General features: G+C 40.9%; 1 protein-coding gene across 1 annotated transcript in view; it reads left to right on the top strand.

Annotated features, from left to right (window-relative positions):
- TEX11 (testis expressed 11) overlaps nt 1–20609 on the top strand; it is a 1226647-nt gene that overhangs the window by 1171097 nt on the left and 34941 nt on the right. The window contains exon 28 of the mRNA XM_044268992.1: nt 15940–16060. Within this exon, the coding sequence (XP_044124927.1) occupies nt 15940–16060 (121 nt within the window). The remainder of the gene's footprint in view (nt 1–15939; nt 16061–20609) is intronic.

The following is a 20609-nucleotide window of genomic DNA, read 5'->3' on the forward strand; positions in this document are numbered from 1 at the left end:
AGAGATCATCGCGAACCTCCTGTATCCAGGAGGTTCCGTGGCCCCATCCACCAGTGTAGTTAGCCGTCTACACGAGCGACACTTCCCCAGTGTCGTTGCTGGTACCTCAAACCAACCGCCACCCCGAAAAAAATGTCGTGTCTGTAGCAGGAGTGGAATAAGGCGTGACACCCGCTATTTCTGTCCTGACTGTCCCGACCACCCTGCCCTATGCTTAGGGGAGTGTTTCCGAAAGTACCACACACAGGTACACCTAGCATAGGGATCACATCTCACCAGGATAGGCACACAGGGCTATTAGGGCCCATTCACTCACAGCTGCTGCAAACGTCTCCTTTCACATGGGACAAAGTGCATAACGCACTTCGCCACATCTTTGGGCGATTTGCGCTTTGCACATTGACCCATGGGGAAGGAGAGGTTTGTTCTATAAAGGTAAAAAAACAAAAAAAAAAACAGGTAAGCAAACAGGTTAATGTTTAGTTCCAAAAGTTAAAGTTACATGTTCTGTTCCAAAGTTAATAAAATTATTGCGTTGTGGCCTGTTTTTTTCTTTTTTTTTTTTTTTTGTCTTTTTACCTTCCAGGTGGATGTGCATTCTGACAGAAGCATTGCGCTGCTGTCAGATTACACGCAAGTCGGTGTATGCGGCGCTGCAAGACGGGATTTTCTCCTCTGCAGTGACAGATACGTTTGCCGAGGCATACGAGCTGAGGAGGAGGCGGCGTTCCTATGCTTTGGCAAGCACTTTGTATGTATATATATATATTAAAAAAAAATCCCGGCAATGATTTATTCATCCACATCGATTGATGCGAATGGAGAAATCTGGTTTGCCAGGGCATACGAGCTAAGTGGGTATGGATGTAGGGCGGAGCTCCTATGTCCTGGCAGACGCCTTTCCCCTCCATTTTTTTTTTTTGGCAGAGATTTTTTCATCCACATTGATCGATGCGAATGAAGAAATCTGTGCCGTTCATTTTTTTCTTTCAGCCCAGAGGCTGAACGGAAAAAAAAATCTCATTACCTGTATGCTCAATATAAGGAGGATAGCAGAAACTCCTAATGCTGGCCATACATGTAATGATTGCGGAGACCCTCAAATGCCAGGGCAGTACAAACACCCCACAACTGACCCCATTTTGGAAAGAAGACACCCCAAGGTATTTGCTGAGGGGCATATTGAGTCCATGAAAGATTGAAATTTTTGTCCTAAGTTAGCGGAAAGTGAGACTTTGTGAGAAAAAACAAAAAAAAATCAATTTCCGCTAACTTATGCAAAAAAAAAAAAATTTCTATGAACTTGCCAGGCCCCTCATTGGATACCTTGGGGTGTCTTATTTCCAAAGTGGGGTCACATGTGGGGTATTTATACTGCCCTGGCTTTTTAGGGGCCCTAAAGCGTGAGAAGAAGTCTGGGATCCAAATGTCTAAAAATGCCCTCCTAAAAGGAATTTGGGCACCTTTGCGCATCTAGGCTGCAAAAAAGTGTGACACATCTGGTATCGCCGTACTCAGAAGAAGTTGGGGAATGTGTTTTGGGGTGTCATTTTACATATACCCATGCTGGGTGAGATAAATATCTTGGTCAAATGCCAACTTTGTATAAAAAAATGGGAAAAGTTGTCTTTTGCCAACATATTTCTCTCACCCAGCATGGGTATATGTAAAATGGCACCCCAAAACACATTCCCCAACTTCTCCTGAGTACGGCGATACCAGATGTGTGACACTTTTTTGATGCCAAGGTGGGCAAAGGGGCACATATTCCAAAGTGCACCTTTCGGATTTTGCAGGCCATTTTTTACACATTTTGATTGCAAAGTACTTCTCACACATATGGGCCCCTAAATTGCCAGGGCAGTATAACTACCCCACAAGTGACCCCATTTTGGAAAGAAGACACCCCAAGGTATTCCGTGAGGGGCATGGTGAGTTCCTAGAATTTTTTATTTTTTGTCGCAAGTTAGTGGAATATGAGACTTTGTAAGAAAAAAAAAAAAAAAAAAATCATCATTTTCCGCTAACTTGTGACAAAAAAAAAAAAATTCTAGGAACTCGCAGTGCCCCTCACGGAATACCTTAGGGTGTCTTCTTTCCAAAATGGGGTCACTTGTGGCGTAGTTATACTGCCCTGGCAATTTAGGGGCCCATATGTGTGAGAAGAACTTTGCAATCAAAATGTGTAAAAAATGGCCTGCAAAATCCGAAAGGTGCACTTTGGAATATGTGCCCCTTTGCCCACCTTGGCAGCAAAAAAGTGTGACACATCTGGTATCGCCGTACTCAGGAGAAGTTGGGGAATGTGTTTTGGGGTGTCATTTTACATATACCCATAATAAAATACCACCAGATCCACTGAGTTGATGTGGTCGGTGAAAGCCTGTAACTCTTGTTTATGAATTTTAACCCAAGTGTCATCCACATATCTGAACCAATGACTCGTGTAATTCCCTTGAAAGTGGTCAGGGCTTTCCTTTCTACTTCCTCCATGTACAAGTTCGCTACAATAGATGAGACTGGCGATCCCATAGCACAGCCATGTTTCTGCTTGTAGAACTTGTCCTTATACTTGAAGTAGGTGGTACTCAGACAAAGGTCCAGTAAGGCACACACTTGGTCTGGGCTAAGTTCTGTTCTGAACCCTAAGATGTTGTCTAGTAGCAACTGTTTCCTGACTGTTTCAGTTGCCTCTGTAGTGGGTATGCGGGTGAAGAGGGATGTAACATCATAGGAGTCCATTGTTTCTTCTATGCCCAATACCAAGTTCTGGATTTTTGTGGTGAAATCCTGAGAGTTCTGAATGTGATGTTGTGTGTTTCCAACCAAGGGCGCTAGGATTCTGGCTAAGTATTTTGCCACATTGTAGGTCACAGAGTTGATGCTGCTGACAATTGGCCTGAGAGGGGTCCCATCCTTATGTATCTTAGGCAGTCCATAAATACATGGAGGGGCTTCCCCCTGGTAGAGGCGATGATACATGGCCCGATCAATGATTTTGTCCTTTTCTAGTTGTTGTAGTAGTTCTATAACCTTCTTCTTGTAGCCACTGGTTAGGTGTCGTCTTAGGGCCTCATATGTGTTGTTATCATCCAGGAGTGTGGTCACCCTGGCATCGTAGTCAGATGTATTAAGTACAACTGTGCATCTTCCTTTATCCGCGGGCAGGATGGTGATGTTTGTTTCGTTCTTCAGGGATGTAACCGCCTTCCTTTCTTCATACAATGCTGTCTTGACACCTTTTTCTGGGAGGTCATTATCACCTATTGACTCCAATTAGGATAATGGAATCAACACCTTTGACCCCATGCTGGGAACAATGACCTCTGACCCCATGCTGGGTATAATTACCAGATGTTGATTCAGTTACATATTTATTCCCAGATAATTCTTGTACAGTCACTCAGAATTGAGAAAGCACGTTGGAAGAACGAGTGAAACATTTTCAAGAAATCTACAGTAAGTCCAGTTGCCTTGATTTATTTTTTACAGATATATACCATGACCTGGATAAATGAGAACCTTCACAGACACACCCCAAAAAGAAGTAAAATAATGTAAAAATCAATGCAGGACAGCTAATAGGAAGTACATATCTATCCTATTAATAAACCCCGTAAGTGGTTGTAGTACAATGTAACTTCACCGCTGAACAGCAATTATGACATATATTTGTCCCTTTAATACACCCACCCCCAAAAAAAAGTAATAGGACGTACATATTTTTCCTAGTAATACACCCCATAAATGGCTGTATCACACAGAACTTGCACCCTAATCACAAGCAAGGTTTGCTGGAAATAGTGATGCATCATATAGTGCAAACAACCTAAAAGCAGCAGTATAACACCCATTTGGATCCTCTATTAGTGCAGCAAGCTGTAATAGAATCGCTAACTAATAAATAACTAATCTTTCCCTGAACTTCTAAATCGTTTTTTTCAGCACAATAAAGTCTTTTCTAGCACTGTCCCTAGCGCTTGCTGACATCTTTCCCTGCACTAAGCACACTGTAAAATGGCAGAATCCAAAATGTCTGAGGCTATTTATAGGGCTGTGACATCACAGGGGCTGGCTGCTGATTGGCTGCCTGCATGGCATTGTGGGTGATCCCTCGTTCCCAGAGTTCTCTGCTCCATGTCCTAACACTTGCAGCAGCCATTTTAGGAAAAAATGTGATTCGTTACCACGAAGCGTGAGGAAATTCGAAGCGAATCAAATATTTCCTGAACTTCGGATCAAATTCCACTTCGTCAATTTCGATTCGCTCATCTCTAATGATCACATTATTTCGCAAGACTCGGCGCAGGAGGTCCCAGTGATGTCATCGCTATCTCCTGCCGCATAGGCTTCAGGCGTACCAGTACTGCCACTGAGGTTTTACATTAAATAAATTTAGCTGCGTTTATTTTTCGGGATAAATAACATAACTTTATTCTCTTTATCAGTATGACTACAGAGATACCAAATACATTTAGTTTTTTTCCGTTTTACTACTTTTGCGCATAAAAAAAAAAAGAAAATCTTTTTGCATCACCGCATCCCAAGTCCAATATCTTTTTTTATTTTTCTTTCTATGGCATGTGTAAGGGCTTGATTTTTGCGAGAGAACTTTTCATTGGTTTCATGTTGGGGTAAATAACACTTTTTGATCACTTTTATAAAAAAAAATTGGTGGGTACTAAGCAAAAAGCAGCAATTCTGGCTTTTTTGGAGGCATTTACAGTACATGATATTTATATGATATTTGTGTAGGGCAGTTTGTTGCGGGATGCAGTGATGCCAAACCTGGTGATTTTTTATTTATTTTTTTCGTTTGAAAAGTGTTTTTTCAATGGAAAAAATGGGTATTTTTATTGGAATTTTTTATTATTGAATACATTTGTTTTACTTTTTTTTTAAACCATTTAATAATTCTACAATAGGACTATAACAGGCGATCTTTCGATCCCTTCTAAAGTACAATGCACTATTTCTATAGTGCATTACCTTTTAATATCAGTGCTATACTGACATGGACATTGAATGGGGTACCGATGGGTTACAGAGGGAGTCTGCTCTCTCTGCAACCACTTACATGCGGCGGTCGCCATTCCTACGGCATGTAAGGGGTTAAACAGTCTGCATTGGCGCTCCTGCCAGTCCAGGCTGTTAGAGCAGGAGTGTGGCTCTCATATGAAATATGAGCCCCTACTCACATTACACAGGGGGACCCATGCAGGCCTTAGACCGGGCCGTCGTGAAAAGGTGTCAGCCCAGCATAGGGCCCCTTAGTGACCACTGTAAAAATGCGTATATGTAGTCACTAATTATTATTTAAAGACCACTGTTGGGAACAGATTGAAGAAAGTATGAGTGCAGGGTTTTATACAGGGTTTGTGTGTTTTTCCATTACCATAGAGATGCTTATGTATAAAACTGTAGACCTAACCCTTTTTAATTAAAATCTATTGCAAACTTACATCAGTTTTTATTTCATTACACAAATATAACTCACAAGGCAACCATTTAAGAAATTAGGCATATTAGAGTTATGCATTTTATTCAGCATATTCACTGTCCCCCTGTAGTCAAGAAATAGTAATAGAAAAAAACTCCATTACACATCTGAATTACAATTTTCAGAATTAATTTCTAAATTTTATTCAGCTGTAAAATATATTACATGTATTTCATAAAGCACAATAGAAGTTCAGGAAACCCAGGATCTATGCTACAAAAAGGTTATAAGCCACCCTACCGAAAGTCCAGGATCCTCCGCTAGAGGATCCAGGGCTACTTGTTGTACGTGTCCTTGAGCTAGCAATTTACCGATGTATTGAGGTAATAATGGTCAGAGCAGACGGCACGTGATATACTGTTTAAGAGGTAGTAGTACTGTGTGAATTTCCTTTATTTAAATGTGACTTATGGCCTTTTTTGAACATAGATCTTTAACCCCTTCATTACCAAGCCACTTTTCACCTTAAAGGGGTTGTCTGGGTTCAGAGCTGAACATGAACATAAGCTCCACTTCATTCATTTAGCCACCTGTATGAGTGGAGCATCGGAGGATTTCTTGCATCGCGCAGGGCAAGGGATTTTTGTTCAGTAGTGTTTTACAGGCTAGGGCAGCGATAAAGATCACTGCTGGGCGGAAGCGTCCACTGGGCGGAAACTAAATATTTATTGCCCTGATTGTCTATATAGCCGCACTGCAGGGCATAGAACGAAGGGAACTCCATACGGTTTCTGGAAGGCAGATTTTGATGGACTTTTTTATTTATTTTTGACACCATGTCCCATTAGAAGCCCCCCTAATGTAGCCTCAACTAGAAACTCCAAAAAAGTGACCCCATCTAAGAAACTACACCCCTCAAGGTATTCAAAAGTTACTTTACAAACTATGTTAACCCTTTAGGTGTTCCACAAAACTAAATAGCAAATGTAGAAACAATTTTAGAATTTAAATTTTGTGTTACCTTGCCTCAAAAAAGAGTAATATAGAGCAACCAAAAATCATATTTACCCCTAAAATAGTCCCAAAACAACAACCACCTTATCCCATAGTTTCCTAGATGGGGTCACATTTATGGATGAGTTTCTACTCTAGGGGTGCATCAGGGGGCTTTAAAGGGTACATGGTGTAAATAAACCAGTCCAGCAAAATCTGCCTTCCAAAAACCATATGACGTTCCCCTTCTTCTATGTCCTGCCGTTTAGCCAAATAGTAGTTTACGACCACATATGGGGTGTTTTTGCAAACTAAAGAATCAGGGCAACCTATATTGAGTTTTGTTTGGCAGTTAACCCTTGTTTTACTCCTGGAAAAAATGTATTATATTGGAACCAATTTCTAAAAATCTAAATTCATAAAATTTATGTCCATTTGCCATGAAATCTTGTGGAAGACCTAAAGGGTTAACAAAATGTTCCAAAAAATAGAAATTTCGAAATTGTTTCTCCATCTTCCATTAACTCTTGTCGAACACCTAAAGGGTTAACAAAGTTTGTAAACCCAGTTTTGAATACCTTGAGGGGTGTACTTTCTTAGATGGAGTCACTTTTTTAAAATTTCTATTCTAGGTGTGCAACAGGGGGCTTCAAATGGGACATGGTATAAACAAAACCAGTCCTGCAAAATCTGCCTTGCAAAACCCATATGGTGTTCCCCTCCTTGTATGTTTTCCTGTTTGGCCAAACAGTAGTTTACGACCACATATGGGGTGTTTTTGCAAACTACAGAATCAGGGCAACCCATTTTGAGTTTTGTTTGGCAGTTAACCCTTGTTTTACTCCTGGAAAAAATGTATTATATTGGAACCAATTTCTAAAAATCAAAATTCATAAAATGTATGTCCATTTGCCATGAAGTCTTGTGGAAGACCTAAAGGGTTAACAAAGTTTGTAAAAACAGTTTAGAATACCCATTTTTGGGTGGTTTCTATTATGTAAGCCTTACAAAGTGACTTCAAACCTGAACTGGTCCATAAAAAGTGGGATTTTGAAGATTTCTGAAAAATTGCAAAATTTGCTTCTAAACTTCCAAGCCTTGTAACATCCCCAAAAAATAAAATATAATTCCCAAAATGCTACAACCATGAAGTAGACATATGGGGAATGTAAAGTCATCACAATTTTTGGGAGTATTACTATGTATTACAGAAGTAGAGAAACTGAAACTTTGAAATTTGCTAATTTTTCCAAATTTTTGGTGAATATGGTATTTTTTATGCAAAAAAATTAACTTTTTTGACCTAATTTTAGCAGTGTCATGAAGTACAATATGTGACGAAAAAACAATCTCAGAACGGCCTGGGTAAGTCAAAGCGTTTTTAAGTTATCAGCACTTAAAGTGACATTGGTCAGATTTGCAAAAAATGGCCAAGTCCTTAAGGTGAAATAGGGCTGAGTCCTTAAGGAGTTAATCGATATGTTTTACCTTTACTTGAATTTCTCTGCTTTTAAGACAAATAGTGATACCTCATAAAGTAGTTATTACTTTACATTTTCCATATGTTTACTTTATGTTGACATAACTTTGTAAATTACATTTTATTTTTTAGGACGTTAATAGGATTAGAATTTTAGAAGCAATTCTTAAAATTTTTAAGAAAATTTCCAAAACCCACTTAAGGACCTTCTGAACATACTTTGTGGGGCTTACCTAATATAAAACCACCCATAAATGACCCTATTTCAGAAACTACACCCCTCAAGTTATTCATAACTGATTTGACGAACTTTCAACCCTTTAAGTGTTCCTCAAGAATTAAAGGAAAATGGAGAAGTTTAAAAAATTCACATTTTTTTTTAAAGTAAAGTAAATTTCCATTTTAATCAATTTTTCCTTTAACACAGCAAGTGTTAACAGCCAAACAAAACAACATTTCTTACTCGATTCTGCAGTTTACAGAAACACCCCATATGTGGTCGTAAACTGCTGTATGAGAACAACGCAAACCCATATGCCTTATATATACCATGTCACATTGTAATACCCCTTGATACACCCCTACAGTAGAAACTCCCAAAAAGTGACCCCTTTTTGGAAACTATGGGATAAGGCGACAGTTTTATTGGTACTACTTTGGGGTATATATTATTTTTAATACTATATAAAATTTTAATATAAGAATTTTTGTGAGGCAAGGTAACAAAAATGGTTGTTTTGGCAGTTTGTATTTTAGTTTTTTTATGATATTTAACTGAACGGATAGATCATGTGTTATTTTTATAGAGCAGGTTGTTACAGATGTAACAATACCACGTCTATTTTTATTTTTTTTGTTTCAGCTTTCCATGTTCTGAATGCCATATTTTTCTTTATTTTTCTGCAGATTGTCTTCTCTAGGGGCTAATTTTTTGTCAGAAAAGTAGACAATTTTTATTAGTACTATTTTTAGGTACATATGATTTTTTGATAGTTCAATATTACACGTTTTTGGGGCAAGGTGACCAAAAATTGCTCTTTTGGCACCGTAATTATTTTGTTTTTACAGAATTCACCTGAGGGGTTAGATCAGGTGATATTTTTATAGAGCAGGCTGTTACGGACGCAGCGATGCCTAATATATCTATTATTTTTTTCATATATTTCAATTTTACACAATAAAAGCATTTTTGGAAAAAAAACATGTTTTTGTTTGTCCATTTTCTGAAAGCCATATTTTTTTTCTGCTATTCAATATGAACCCCAAATGATACCAATCAAACTGTCACCTCATCCTGCAAAACATGAGCTCCTACATAAAACAATCACCTGAAAAATAAAAAAATTATCATAACAATATGTGTATAGGCTTTTTTTGGCGGGTAGGGTAGATGTTTTTATTGGTACCATTTTTGGGTACATATGTTTTTTTATGTTGAATATTGCACTTTTTGTAGGGGGTAATTTATCAGATGTATTAATTTTTTTTTAGAGAGCCAGTAGTTACGGATGTATTTTATTTTTGTTACGTTTTACACAGTAAAAGCATTTTTGAAAAGAAAAAGAAAATCTTGTTTTTGTGTTGCCATTTTCTGAAAGCCAAATTTTTTTATTTTTCAGGTGATTGTTTTATGTAGGAGCTCATGTTTTGCAGGATGAGGTGACAGTTTGATTGGTATCATTTGGGGTTGCATTGGACTTTTTCATCGCTTGGTATTACACTTTTTGTGAGGCAAGGTGACCAAAAATGGCTGTTTTGGAACTTTTTTTTTTTACGGCATTCTACTGACTGGGTGTATCATGTAATATTTTTATAGACCCGGTTGTTAAAGACACAGCAATACCTGATATGTCTGATATTTTCTTTTTGATATATTTTAAAAAATTTTGGCAGTTTGTTTTTTTACTTGAAACATTTTATTATTAAGAAAAATAAATGTATTTTGTATTTTTTACTTTTGGGTATCTGATCCAATCTATAATGCATTACAGCACATTCTGACTGCGGTGTACAAGGGGTTAACCACCTCCCGACCGCTGAACGCACGGATGCTTCCGGGAGGCGGTCGATTCATTCCTCCTGGACGCATCCGTGCGTCATCTCACGAGAGGCGAGATTTCCTGTGAACACGCGCACACAGGCGCGCGCGTTCACAGGATCGGAAGGTAAGAGACAGGATCTCCAGCCTGCCAGCGGTGATCGTTCGCTGGCAGGCTGGAGATGCGATTTTATTTAACCCCTAACAGGTATATTAGACGCTGTTTTGATAACAGCGTCTAATATACCTGCTACCTGGTCCTCTGGTGGTCCCTTTTGCTTGGATCGACCACCAGAGGACACAGGTAGCTCAGGAAAGTACCACCAAACACCACTACACTACACTACACCCCCCCTGTCACTTATTAACCCCTTATGAACCCCTGATCACAGATGATCACCCCATATAGACTCCCTGATCACTCCCCTGTCATTGATCACCCCCCCCTGTCATTGATCACCCCCCGTCAGGCTCCATTCAGACGTCCGTATGATTTTTATGGATCCACGGATACATGGATCGGATCCGCAAAACACATACGGACGTCTGAATGGAGCCTTACAGGGGGGTGATCAATGACAGGGGGGTGATCACCCATATAGACTCCCTGATCACCCCCCTGTCATTGATCACCCTCCTGTAAGGCTCCATTCAGACGTCCGTATGTGTTTTGCGGATCCGATCCATGTATCCGACGTCCGTATGATTTTTACGGATCCACGGATACATGGATCGGATTCGCAAAACACATACGGACGTCTGAATGGAGCCTTACAGGGGGGTGATCACCTATATAGACTCCCTGATCACCCCCCTGTCATTGATCACCCCCTGTAAGGCTCCATTCAGACGTCCGTATGATTTTTACGGATCCACGGATACATGGATCGGATCCGCAAAACACATACGGACGTCTGAATGGAGCCTTACAGGGGGGTGATCAATTTCAGGGGGGTGATCACCCATATAGACTCCCTGATCACCCCCCTGTCATTGATCACCCCCCTGTCATTGATAACCCCCCTGTAAGGCTCCATTCAGACGTCTGTATGATTTTTACGGATCCACGGATACATGGATCGGATCCGCAAAACACATACGGACGTCTGAATGGAGCCTTAGGTCTCATGCACACGTTTTTTTTCACGGTCCGCAAAAACGGGGTCCGTAGGTCCGTGATCTGTGACCGTTTTTTCGTCCATGGGTCTTCCTTGATTTTTGGAGGATCCACGGACATGAAAAAAAAGTCGTTTTGGCCGTGCAGAGCCAAACGGATCCGTCCTGAATTACAATGCAAGTCAATGGGGACGGATCCGTTTGACGTTGACACAATATGGTGCAATTGCCAACGGATCCGTCCCCAATGACTTTCAATGTAAAGTCAGGAGTCCCTTTACTTTCACACTTGCGTTCATATAATGCAGACGGTGGCTCCGTTCAGAGCGGATCCGTCTGCATTATATTGTTAAAACATTTCTAAGTGTGAAAGTAGCCTCAGACGGATCCGTCCAGACTTTACATTGAAAGTCAATGGGGGACGGATCCGTTTGAAAATTGAGCCACAGTGTGTCATCTTCAAACGGATCCGTCCCCATTGACTTACATCTCAGATCCGACAGTATATTCTAACACAGAGGCGTTCCCATGGTGATGGGGACGCTTCAGGTTAGAATATACTGAAAAACTGTGTACATGACTGCCCCCTGCTACCTGGCAGCACTGGTAAGCACTGGTAAGTGAAAGGTCTGTGCGGCGCATTGCCTATAGCACAGACCTGTCACTTACCAGTAGGAGGAGCTCCCAGCCGGTCACAGACATCGCTCCTCGCAGGTAAGTATGAAGCTTCTACAAATTGCTAAGTAACCACGGCAACCGGGACTGCAGTAGCGTCCCGGTTGCCATGGTTACCGATCGGAGCCCCAGCGATTACACTGGGACTCCGATCGGTAGTCTCCACTGCCACCAATGATAGGGGGGGCGATTTTAATTAGGAGGGGGAGGGAGGGGAGAGGGCCCACTGGCCACCAACAAGTTATCTACAGCGGAGGGAGGGGGGGCCCACTGGACACCAATGAGTTAACTACAGGGGAGGGAGGGGGGGCCCACTGGACACCAATGAGTTAATTACAGGGGAGGGAGGGGGGCCCACTGGACACCTATGAGTGAACTACAGGGGAGGGAGGGGGGGCCCACTGGACACCAATGAGTTAACTACAGGGGAGGAAGGGGGGGCCCACTGGACACCAATGAGTTAACTACAGGGGAGGGAGGGGGGCCCACTGGGCACCCATGAGTTAACTACAGGGGGGGGGGTCTGCCCCCTGCTGCCTGGCAGCACCTACCAGGCAGCAGGGGGCAGTCATGTACATAGTTTTTCAGTATATTCTAACCTCAAGCGTCCCCATCACCATGGGAACGCCTCTGTGTTAGAATATACTGTCGGATCTGAGTTTTCACGAAGTGAAAACTCACCTCGGAAAAAGCTTTATGCAGACGGATCTTCGGATCCGTCTGTATGAAAGCAACCTATGGCCACGGATCACGGACACGGATGCCAATCTTGTGTGCATCCGTGTTCTTTCACGGACCCATTGACTTGGGTCCGTGAACCGTTGTCCGTCAAAAAAATAGGACAGGTCATATTTTTTTGACGGACAGGATACACGGATCATGGTCTCGGCTGCAAAACGGTGCATTTTCCGATTTTTCCGCGGACCCATTGAAAGTCAATGGGTCCGCGAAAAAAAACTGAAAACGGCACAACGGCCACGGATGCACACAACGGTCGTGTGCATGAGGCCTTACAGGGGGGTGATCAATGACAAGGGGTTGATCACCCCATATAGACTCCCTGATCACACCCCTGTCATTGATCACCCCCCTGTAAGGCTCCATTCAGACGTCCGTATGATTTTTACGGATCCACGGATACATGGATCGGATCCGCAAAACACATGCGGACATCTGAATGGAGCCTTACAGGGGGGTGATCAATGACAGGGGGGTGATCACCCCATATAGACTCCCTGATCACCCCCCTGTCATTGATCACCCCCTGTAAGGCTCTATTCAGACATTTTTTTTGGCCCAAGTTAACAGAATTTTTTTTTTTTTCTTACAAAGTCTCATATTCCACTAACTTGTGTCAAAAAATAAAAACTTACATGAACTCACCATACCCCTCAGGGAATCCAAATGCGTAACAATTTTTTTTGACATTTATATTCCAGACTTCTTCTCACGCTTTAGGGCCCCTAAAATACCCCACATGTGACCCAATTTCGGAAAGAAGACACCCCAAGGTATTCCGTGAGGGGCATATTGAGTAAGAAAGATTTAAATTTTTGTCCCAAGTTAGCGGAAAAGGAAACTTTGTGAGAAAAAAAAAAAAAAATCAATTTCCGCTAACTTGTGCCAAAAAGAAAAAAAAAATTCTATGAACTCGCCATGCCCCTCATTGAATACCTTGGGGTGTCTTCTTTCCAAAATGGGGTCACATGTGGGGTATTTATACTGCCCTGGCTTTTTAGGGGCCCGAAAGCGTGAGAAGAAGTCTGGGATCCAAATGTCTAAAAATGCGCTCCTAAAAGGAATTTGGGCCGCTTTGTGCATCTAGGCTGCAAAAAAGTGTCACACATGTGGTATCGCCGTACTCAGGAGAAGTGGGGAATGTGTTTTGGGGTGCCATTTTACATATACCCATGCTGGGTGAGAGAAATATCTTGGTCAAGTGCCAACTTTGTATAAAAAAATGGGAAAAGTTGTCTTTTGCCAAGATATTTCTCTCACCCAGCATGGGTATATGTAAAATGACACCCCAAAACACATTCCCCAACTTCTCCTGAGTATGGCGATACCAGATGTGTGACACTTTTTTGCCTTCTCCTCCAAAGAGCACCTTTAGGATTTCACAGGTCATTTTTTACACATTTTGATTTCAAACTACTTACCACACATTAGGGCCCCTAGAATGCCAGGGCAGTATAACTACCCCACAAGTGAGCCCATTTTGGAAAGAAGACACCCCAAGGTATTCCGTGAGGGGCATGGCGAGTTCCTAGAATTTTTTATTTTTTGTCACAAGTTAGCGGAAAATGATGATTTTTTTATTTTATTTTTCTTACAAAGTCTCATATTCCACTAACTTGTGACAAAAAATAAAACATTTTAGGAACTCGCCATGCCCCTCACCGAGTACCTTGGGGTGTCTTCTTTCCAAATCGGGGTCACTTGTGGGGTAGTTATACTGCCCTGGCATTTTAGGGGCCCATATGCGTGAGAAGTAGTTTGCAATCAAAATGTGTAAAAAAAATGGCCTGTGAAATCCGAAAGGTGCTCTTTGGAATGTGTGCCCCTTTGCCCACCTTGGCTGCAAAAAAGTGTCACACATGTGGTATCGCCGTACTCAGGATAAGTTGGGGAATGTGTTTTGGGGTGTCATTTTACATATACCCATGCTGGGTGAGATAAATATCTTGGTCAAATGCCAACTTTGTATAAAAATATGGGAAATGTTGTCTTTTGCCAAGATATTTCTCTCACCCAGCATGGGTATATGTAAAATGACACCCCAAAACACATTCCCCAACTTCTCCTAAGTACAGCGATACCAGATTTGTGACACTTTTTTGCAGCCTAGGTGGGCAAAGGAGCACACATTCCAAAGAGCACCTTTCGGATTTCACCGTTCATTTTTTACAGATTTTGATTTCAAACTTCTTCTCACGCATCTGGGCCCCTAAAATGCCAGGGCAGTATAACTACCCCACAAGTAACCCCATTTTGGAAAGAAGACACCCCAAGGTATTTTGTGATGGGCATAGTGAGTTCATGGAAGTTTTTATTTTTTGTCACAAGTTAGTGGAATATGAGACTTTGTAAGAAAAAATAAAAAAATAAAATAAATCATCATTTTCCGCTAACTTGTGACAAAAAATAAAAAGTTCTATGAACTCACTATGCCCATCGGCGAATACCTTAGGGTGTCTACTTTCTGAAATGGGGTCATTTGTGGGGTGTTTGTACTGTCTGGGCATTGTAGAACCTCAGGAAACGTGACAGGTGCTCAGAAAGTCAGAGCTGCTTCAAAAAGCAGGAAATTCACATTTTTGTACCATAGTTTGTAAACGCTAAAACCATTTTTTTTTTCCAAAACATTTTTTTTTATCAAAGACATGTAGAACAATACATTTAGCGAAAAATGTATATATGGATGTCGTTTTTTTGCAAATTTTTACAACTGAAAGTGAAAAATATCATTTTTTTGCAAAAAAATCGTTAAATTTCGATTAATAACAAAAAAAGTAAAAATGTCAGCAGCAATGAAATACCACCAAATGAAAGCTCTATTAGTGAGAAGAAAAGGAGGTAAAATTCATTTGGGTGGTAAGTTGCATGACCGAGCAATAAACGGTGAAAGTAGTGTAGTGCAGAAGTGTAAAAAGTGGCCTGGTCATTAAGGGTGTTTCAGCTAGGAGGGTTGAAGTGGTTAATACGCTGGCATTGGTGTATTCACCGATGCTGGCATATATACGATACAGCAGTGGCTCGTCTGTCAGGAACAGCTGGACCCCTACTGCTGATCGAGCGGATGCAGCTCCTGCATCCGCCCGATCAAAGTGCCATATATGTACTGTGCTGGGACTTAAGTCACGTCCTGCAGCACCGTACATGTATGGAGCTGGTATCCTACAGGTTAGGTCTTATTTAGACAGCAGTATGCTGTCCGCAAAAATGCAGATCCGTTTTCTTGTGTATTAGATGCACGCCTATTTACTTTTATGGGGCCCTTTTCTTCTATTCTACGGCTCTGAAAAAAGATTAAAACATGTCCTATACTTGTCAGTTATAATCAGGATGTGGCCCCATTGAAGTCTATGGGTCCACAAAAATGTGGAATGCAATCCACGTCCGATTATGCTGGTTTAATATTTAATTATGCTGTCATTGCATGAAATAGTACCTCATCTATTTTGTTTTTACTATCAGTAAATGCCTACATAGTCTAATAAAGTTGACCTTACCTGAAAGGCCTGTGGAGCTAGAAAATTGTGACAAAAAGGAAGCATGGCAGTATTATCAAGAGGCACTTACCATTATTTCCACTTATGTAAGTTCACTAGTTACATTTTTACTTGCATTCTTTATTACAGTGAATCCTCTTTGAGATGACTATCCTGAATTGAACAAAAAAAAAAGTGTTCTAAAAATGAAAAAATGTAGACCATAGTGACCATACCAATTTCCAGAACAAGGGTCCCGCCCCAGCTCTGAGGCAGCATCCAGATAAAGAATTAATGTAGAGGTGGCCACACATGTTTGCAAGCTCTCTCCATTCAATCCTTTGGGAGCTACGAAAACAGCAAAGCAAGCTGTGGTTCCCTACATTACACAGTGTATCTATACAGCAGGAGACTTATCTGCCTCTCTGGGGCCTAGATAAAATTAATTTAATATGTATATGTATATAATACCGGCGCTGGCATACAGAGAGGGTAGGGGAGGGTGAGGATTATTATATGTATATGCACAGGACGCTAATTACAAGACTTCTACCTGTTATCTGATGAATAGTCGTTTGTGATGTGGTGTGATCCCATTGTTCCAGGAAGCGCTGTATCGATCTGCTGAGACGCTTCTTGCTCTAACTCTCACCTAGCACGCTGCCCCGGCCGGTAGCTAGCGCACACGTGGAGAAGCCTGCAGGGATGAGTTCAGGAGCGTCTTCGTGTGACGTCACAACTTTGCTCTGGGTGCCTCCAAAGGACAAATTTCAAAATGAATTTAAGATAGATAGGAAGGAGCTTTATTCTACCCTTTTTAAAAACAGCCTTAACAGGTCAGAAAAGTGCACAACCAAGATGGAAGCAGTCACCACCACACATGCACAATGCAAAAGACAAAGTTAGTTAGCACCTCTTAGCAATGTAAAATAAACGGGCATGTTCATATCTGATGCAATGCAAAAGTAATCACATGCAAACATACAGAAACACCCTGAGGGTGCATAGTTACCGTATATCAAAGTAAATTTAACAGTAATGCAAATTAAAATAATAGAAATATTAGATGTTTATGTAACACTGCCATAGACATCCCAGGTGTCGCAATTTTGGACCCAAGTCCCTCTGTCCCTCTTTCCTCCTTAAAGTGTAACTGCCATTCTATTTTTATGATGTATAGGGGCAGCGATACAGACCTTTATTGTAATATATTTTAATTACTGAAATTGTAAATTTCTATTACAAAAATAGCTCTAAAGTGGCCCATTTGAGCCTTAGCAAAGCTCTTCTGTTTACATAACAGTGGAGACCTGCTCAGCATTTGCTGTGTTATGTAAACAGAAGACAGAGGAGCATTGCTAAGGCTCAAAATGGACCACTTTAGAGCTTTTTTTTTTCAAATAGAATGCATGATTTTAGTAATTAAAGTATATTGCAAAAAGGGTTCGTATCACTACCCTTATACATTACAAAAATAAAAATACAATGGCAGTTACACTTTAAATGTCTCTCTTATTGTCTTAGGCTACTTTCACACTTGCGGCAGAGTGATCCGGCAAGCAGTTCAGTCGTATCTGCATGCAAACAGACAGCATTTGTAGACGGATCCGGATGCGGATCCGTCTTACAAATGCATTGCGAGAACAGATCCATCTCTCCGGATCCGGCACTAATACATTTCAATGTAAATTAATGCCTGATCCAGCATACCGGCAACTGATCCGGAATTTTGAACAGAGATAATACCGCCGCAAGCTACGGTATTTCCTCCATCCAAAACGCCGTTCAGTGACTGAACTGAAGTCATCCTGATGCATCCTGAACTGATTTCTCTCCATTCAGAATGCATGGCGATAAAACTGATCAGTTCTTTTCCAGTATGGAGTCCCTATGACATGACTCAGCACCAGAAAAGAAAAACGCTAGTGTAAAAGTACCCTTAGCTATAGATTTGCATTGTTACACTTACTGTACAATATTGATCAAGAAAGTATTTGTCTGGTTCCTATCTGCAAATTTAACCCCACCTTGTATATTATTTAATTATTTGATGCCATTTGGATTTTAGAAATTTCTATATTCAGATAATTTTTGCGCTATTGTGTGCTAAGAAAACTATTAAGTGTATAAATAGACAGTAAAAAATTGACTTTCACACAATAAACCGTAAGTGTCCATTTTTGACCATCTATAAAGTTGCAAAGTATGCTGCCAAGGTGCTGTTGCATTTTTGTGTTTGCTTGCTTTTGCATTGCAGCCTAGTAAATATTATACTGCTTCACAGCTAAATAACTTCACATCTGTAATACTCAATACTTGCCTATAATGTCTGCTATGCTCTTCTTCTACATGTATAAGAGATAGAGAACATGCAGAGGGGAAAACTGCTATAAAATACAAGTCATACAATAGCCAAAAATAGTGTTCTTCCTTATTTACATAGGCAGCTTATTTTAAAAACCATCTGAAAGTGTAGGCACACTTTAAAGGGTAACTGTCATGTTTTCATAAAACAAAAAATCAATTTTAGCATGTGTTACTGCTGCAGCATCATTATGCATAAAGAAAATCTTTAGTTTATTCACATACCACTGTTTTACTTGAGTTTTTCCCTTAGTTACAGCTGTTTAAACATGTACAATATGAGGACCTTCTCAAGATGGTTCCTCTGCCAGTTCTGAGGCCAAAACTGCTTTCCCTCACTTCCCATACACACTTGCTGTAGTCAGAAGCTCCCTGCTAGCCAATCAGATTGGATTACTGAGACACATGCCTCCTCACTCTGAAACCTAATGCAGGCATGCAGTGTGAAGGACCGCCCCTCTATATTCTGTTTATACCAAAATGAAGAAAGACAAACCCTAGCAACGGTCTTTTAAGGGAGCATTGGAAAGGGACAGGAGACATTAATGAAAGCTGTTATAATGTAATTACAGATCTTTTGAAAATCATTGACAGACTAACTCAGGTATACATGCCTTGCTCTAATAAACTAGCACATAAAAAAAATATGGCAGTTACCCTTTAACATTAAAGAATTCTCCGGGGTCTCCTATATTGATGACCTGGGGTCACCCCAGCTAATCAGCTGTATGAGGAGGCAGTGCACATGTGCAGTCTCGCTTCTCTCTTTCTGTCCACTGTTGCGGTCTACGGTCTTTGCTATAGACAGCCGTGGTGAGCAGGAAGAGAGAAGGGAGACTGCACATGCACACAGCACGTAAAAGGGGGCCGCTGTGCCCGTTTTGCATCCGCAAACCATGGGTCTGAAAAATACAGGCACTATCCTGTGCACGCTACATCATGGTGCGGACCTATTGACTTCAATGGGTCTGTGATCCACAAGATGTGGTGAAAGATAGGACATGTGCTGGGTTTTGCTAGAGCAACCTGTCCTACTGTTCCTCTAGCAGAAGTATCGCAATGCATTATTGAAGCAATCTAAAGATTTCAGGGTCAGGTTACATAATAAGACAAAAATGATGTGGGGGAAATTTAAGATTACACTCACCGGTAATCAATTTTCAATGAGTCCATGACCGCACCCTTGAAAGACCGCCTCCATCCAGGACAGGAAACAGGAACTTTCGTGGAGACCTCTTAACTGCCTCCGGACCGCCTAACGCAGGATCGTGGTCCGGAGGCGGTCGATTAATTCCTCCTAGACACAGCCATGCGTCATCTCGCGAGACTCTCTAAAATGACAACTTTGTATAAAAAAATTGGAAAAGTTGACTTTTAGAGAAATATTTCTCTCACCCAGCATGGGTATATGTAAAAATACACCCCAAAAAAACATTGCCCTACTTCTTCTGAGTATGGCGATACCACATGTGTGACACTTTTTTGCAGCCTAGGTGGGCAAAGGGGCCCAAATTCTAAAGAGCACCTTTAGGAATTCACAGGGCATTTTTTACACATTTGGATTTCAAACTACTTCTCACGCATTAAGGCCCCTAAAATGCCAGGGCAGTATAAATACCCCACAAGTGACCCCATTTTGGAAAGAAGACACCCCAAGGTATTTCGTGATGGGCATAGTGAGTTCATGGAAGTTTTTAGTTTTTGTCACAAGTTAGTGGAATATGAGACTTTGTAAGAAAAAAATAAATCATCATTCCGCTAACTTGTGACAAAAAATACAAACTTCTATGAACTCACTATGCCCATCAGCGAATGCCTTAGGGTGTCTACTTTCCGAAATGGGGTTATTTGTGGGGTGTTTCTACTGTCTGGGCATTGTAGAACCTCAGGAAACATGACAGGTGCTCAGAAAGTCAGAGCTGCTTCAAAATGCGGAAATTCAAATTTTTGCACCATAGTTTGTAAACGCTATAACTAAAAAAATCGGTAAATTTCGATTGATAACAAAAAAAGTTAAAATGTCAGCAGCAATGAAATACCACCAAATGAAAGCTCTATTAGTGAGAAGAAAAGGAGGTAAAATTAATTTGGGTTGTAAGTTGTATGACCGGGCAATAAACCGTGAAAGTAGTGTAGTGCAGAATTGTAAAAAGTGGTCTGGTCATTAAGGGGGTTTAAGCTAGGGGAGCTGAGGTGGTTTAGGAGGAGCATGGCCCCAAGACCACCAGTTAACCGCAAGAACTTGTCCTAGAACACATTCTTAAAGAAAATATATATTTTTTATATATATAT

The sequence above is a fragment of the Bufo gargarizans genome, chromosome 9, assembly GCF_014858855.1.
Source record: "Bufo gargarizans isolate SCDJY-AF-19 chromosome 9, ASM1485885v1, whole genome shotgun sequence".
Classification (NCBI taxonomy): Eukaryota; Metazoa; Chordata; class Amphibia; order Anura; family Bufonidae; genus Bufo; species Bufo gargarizans.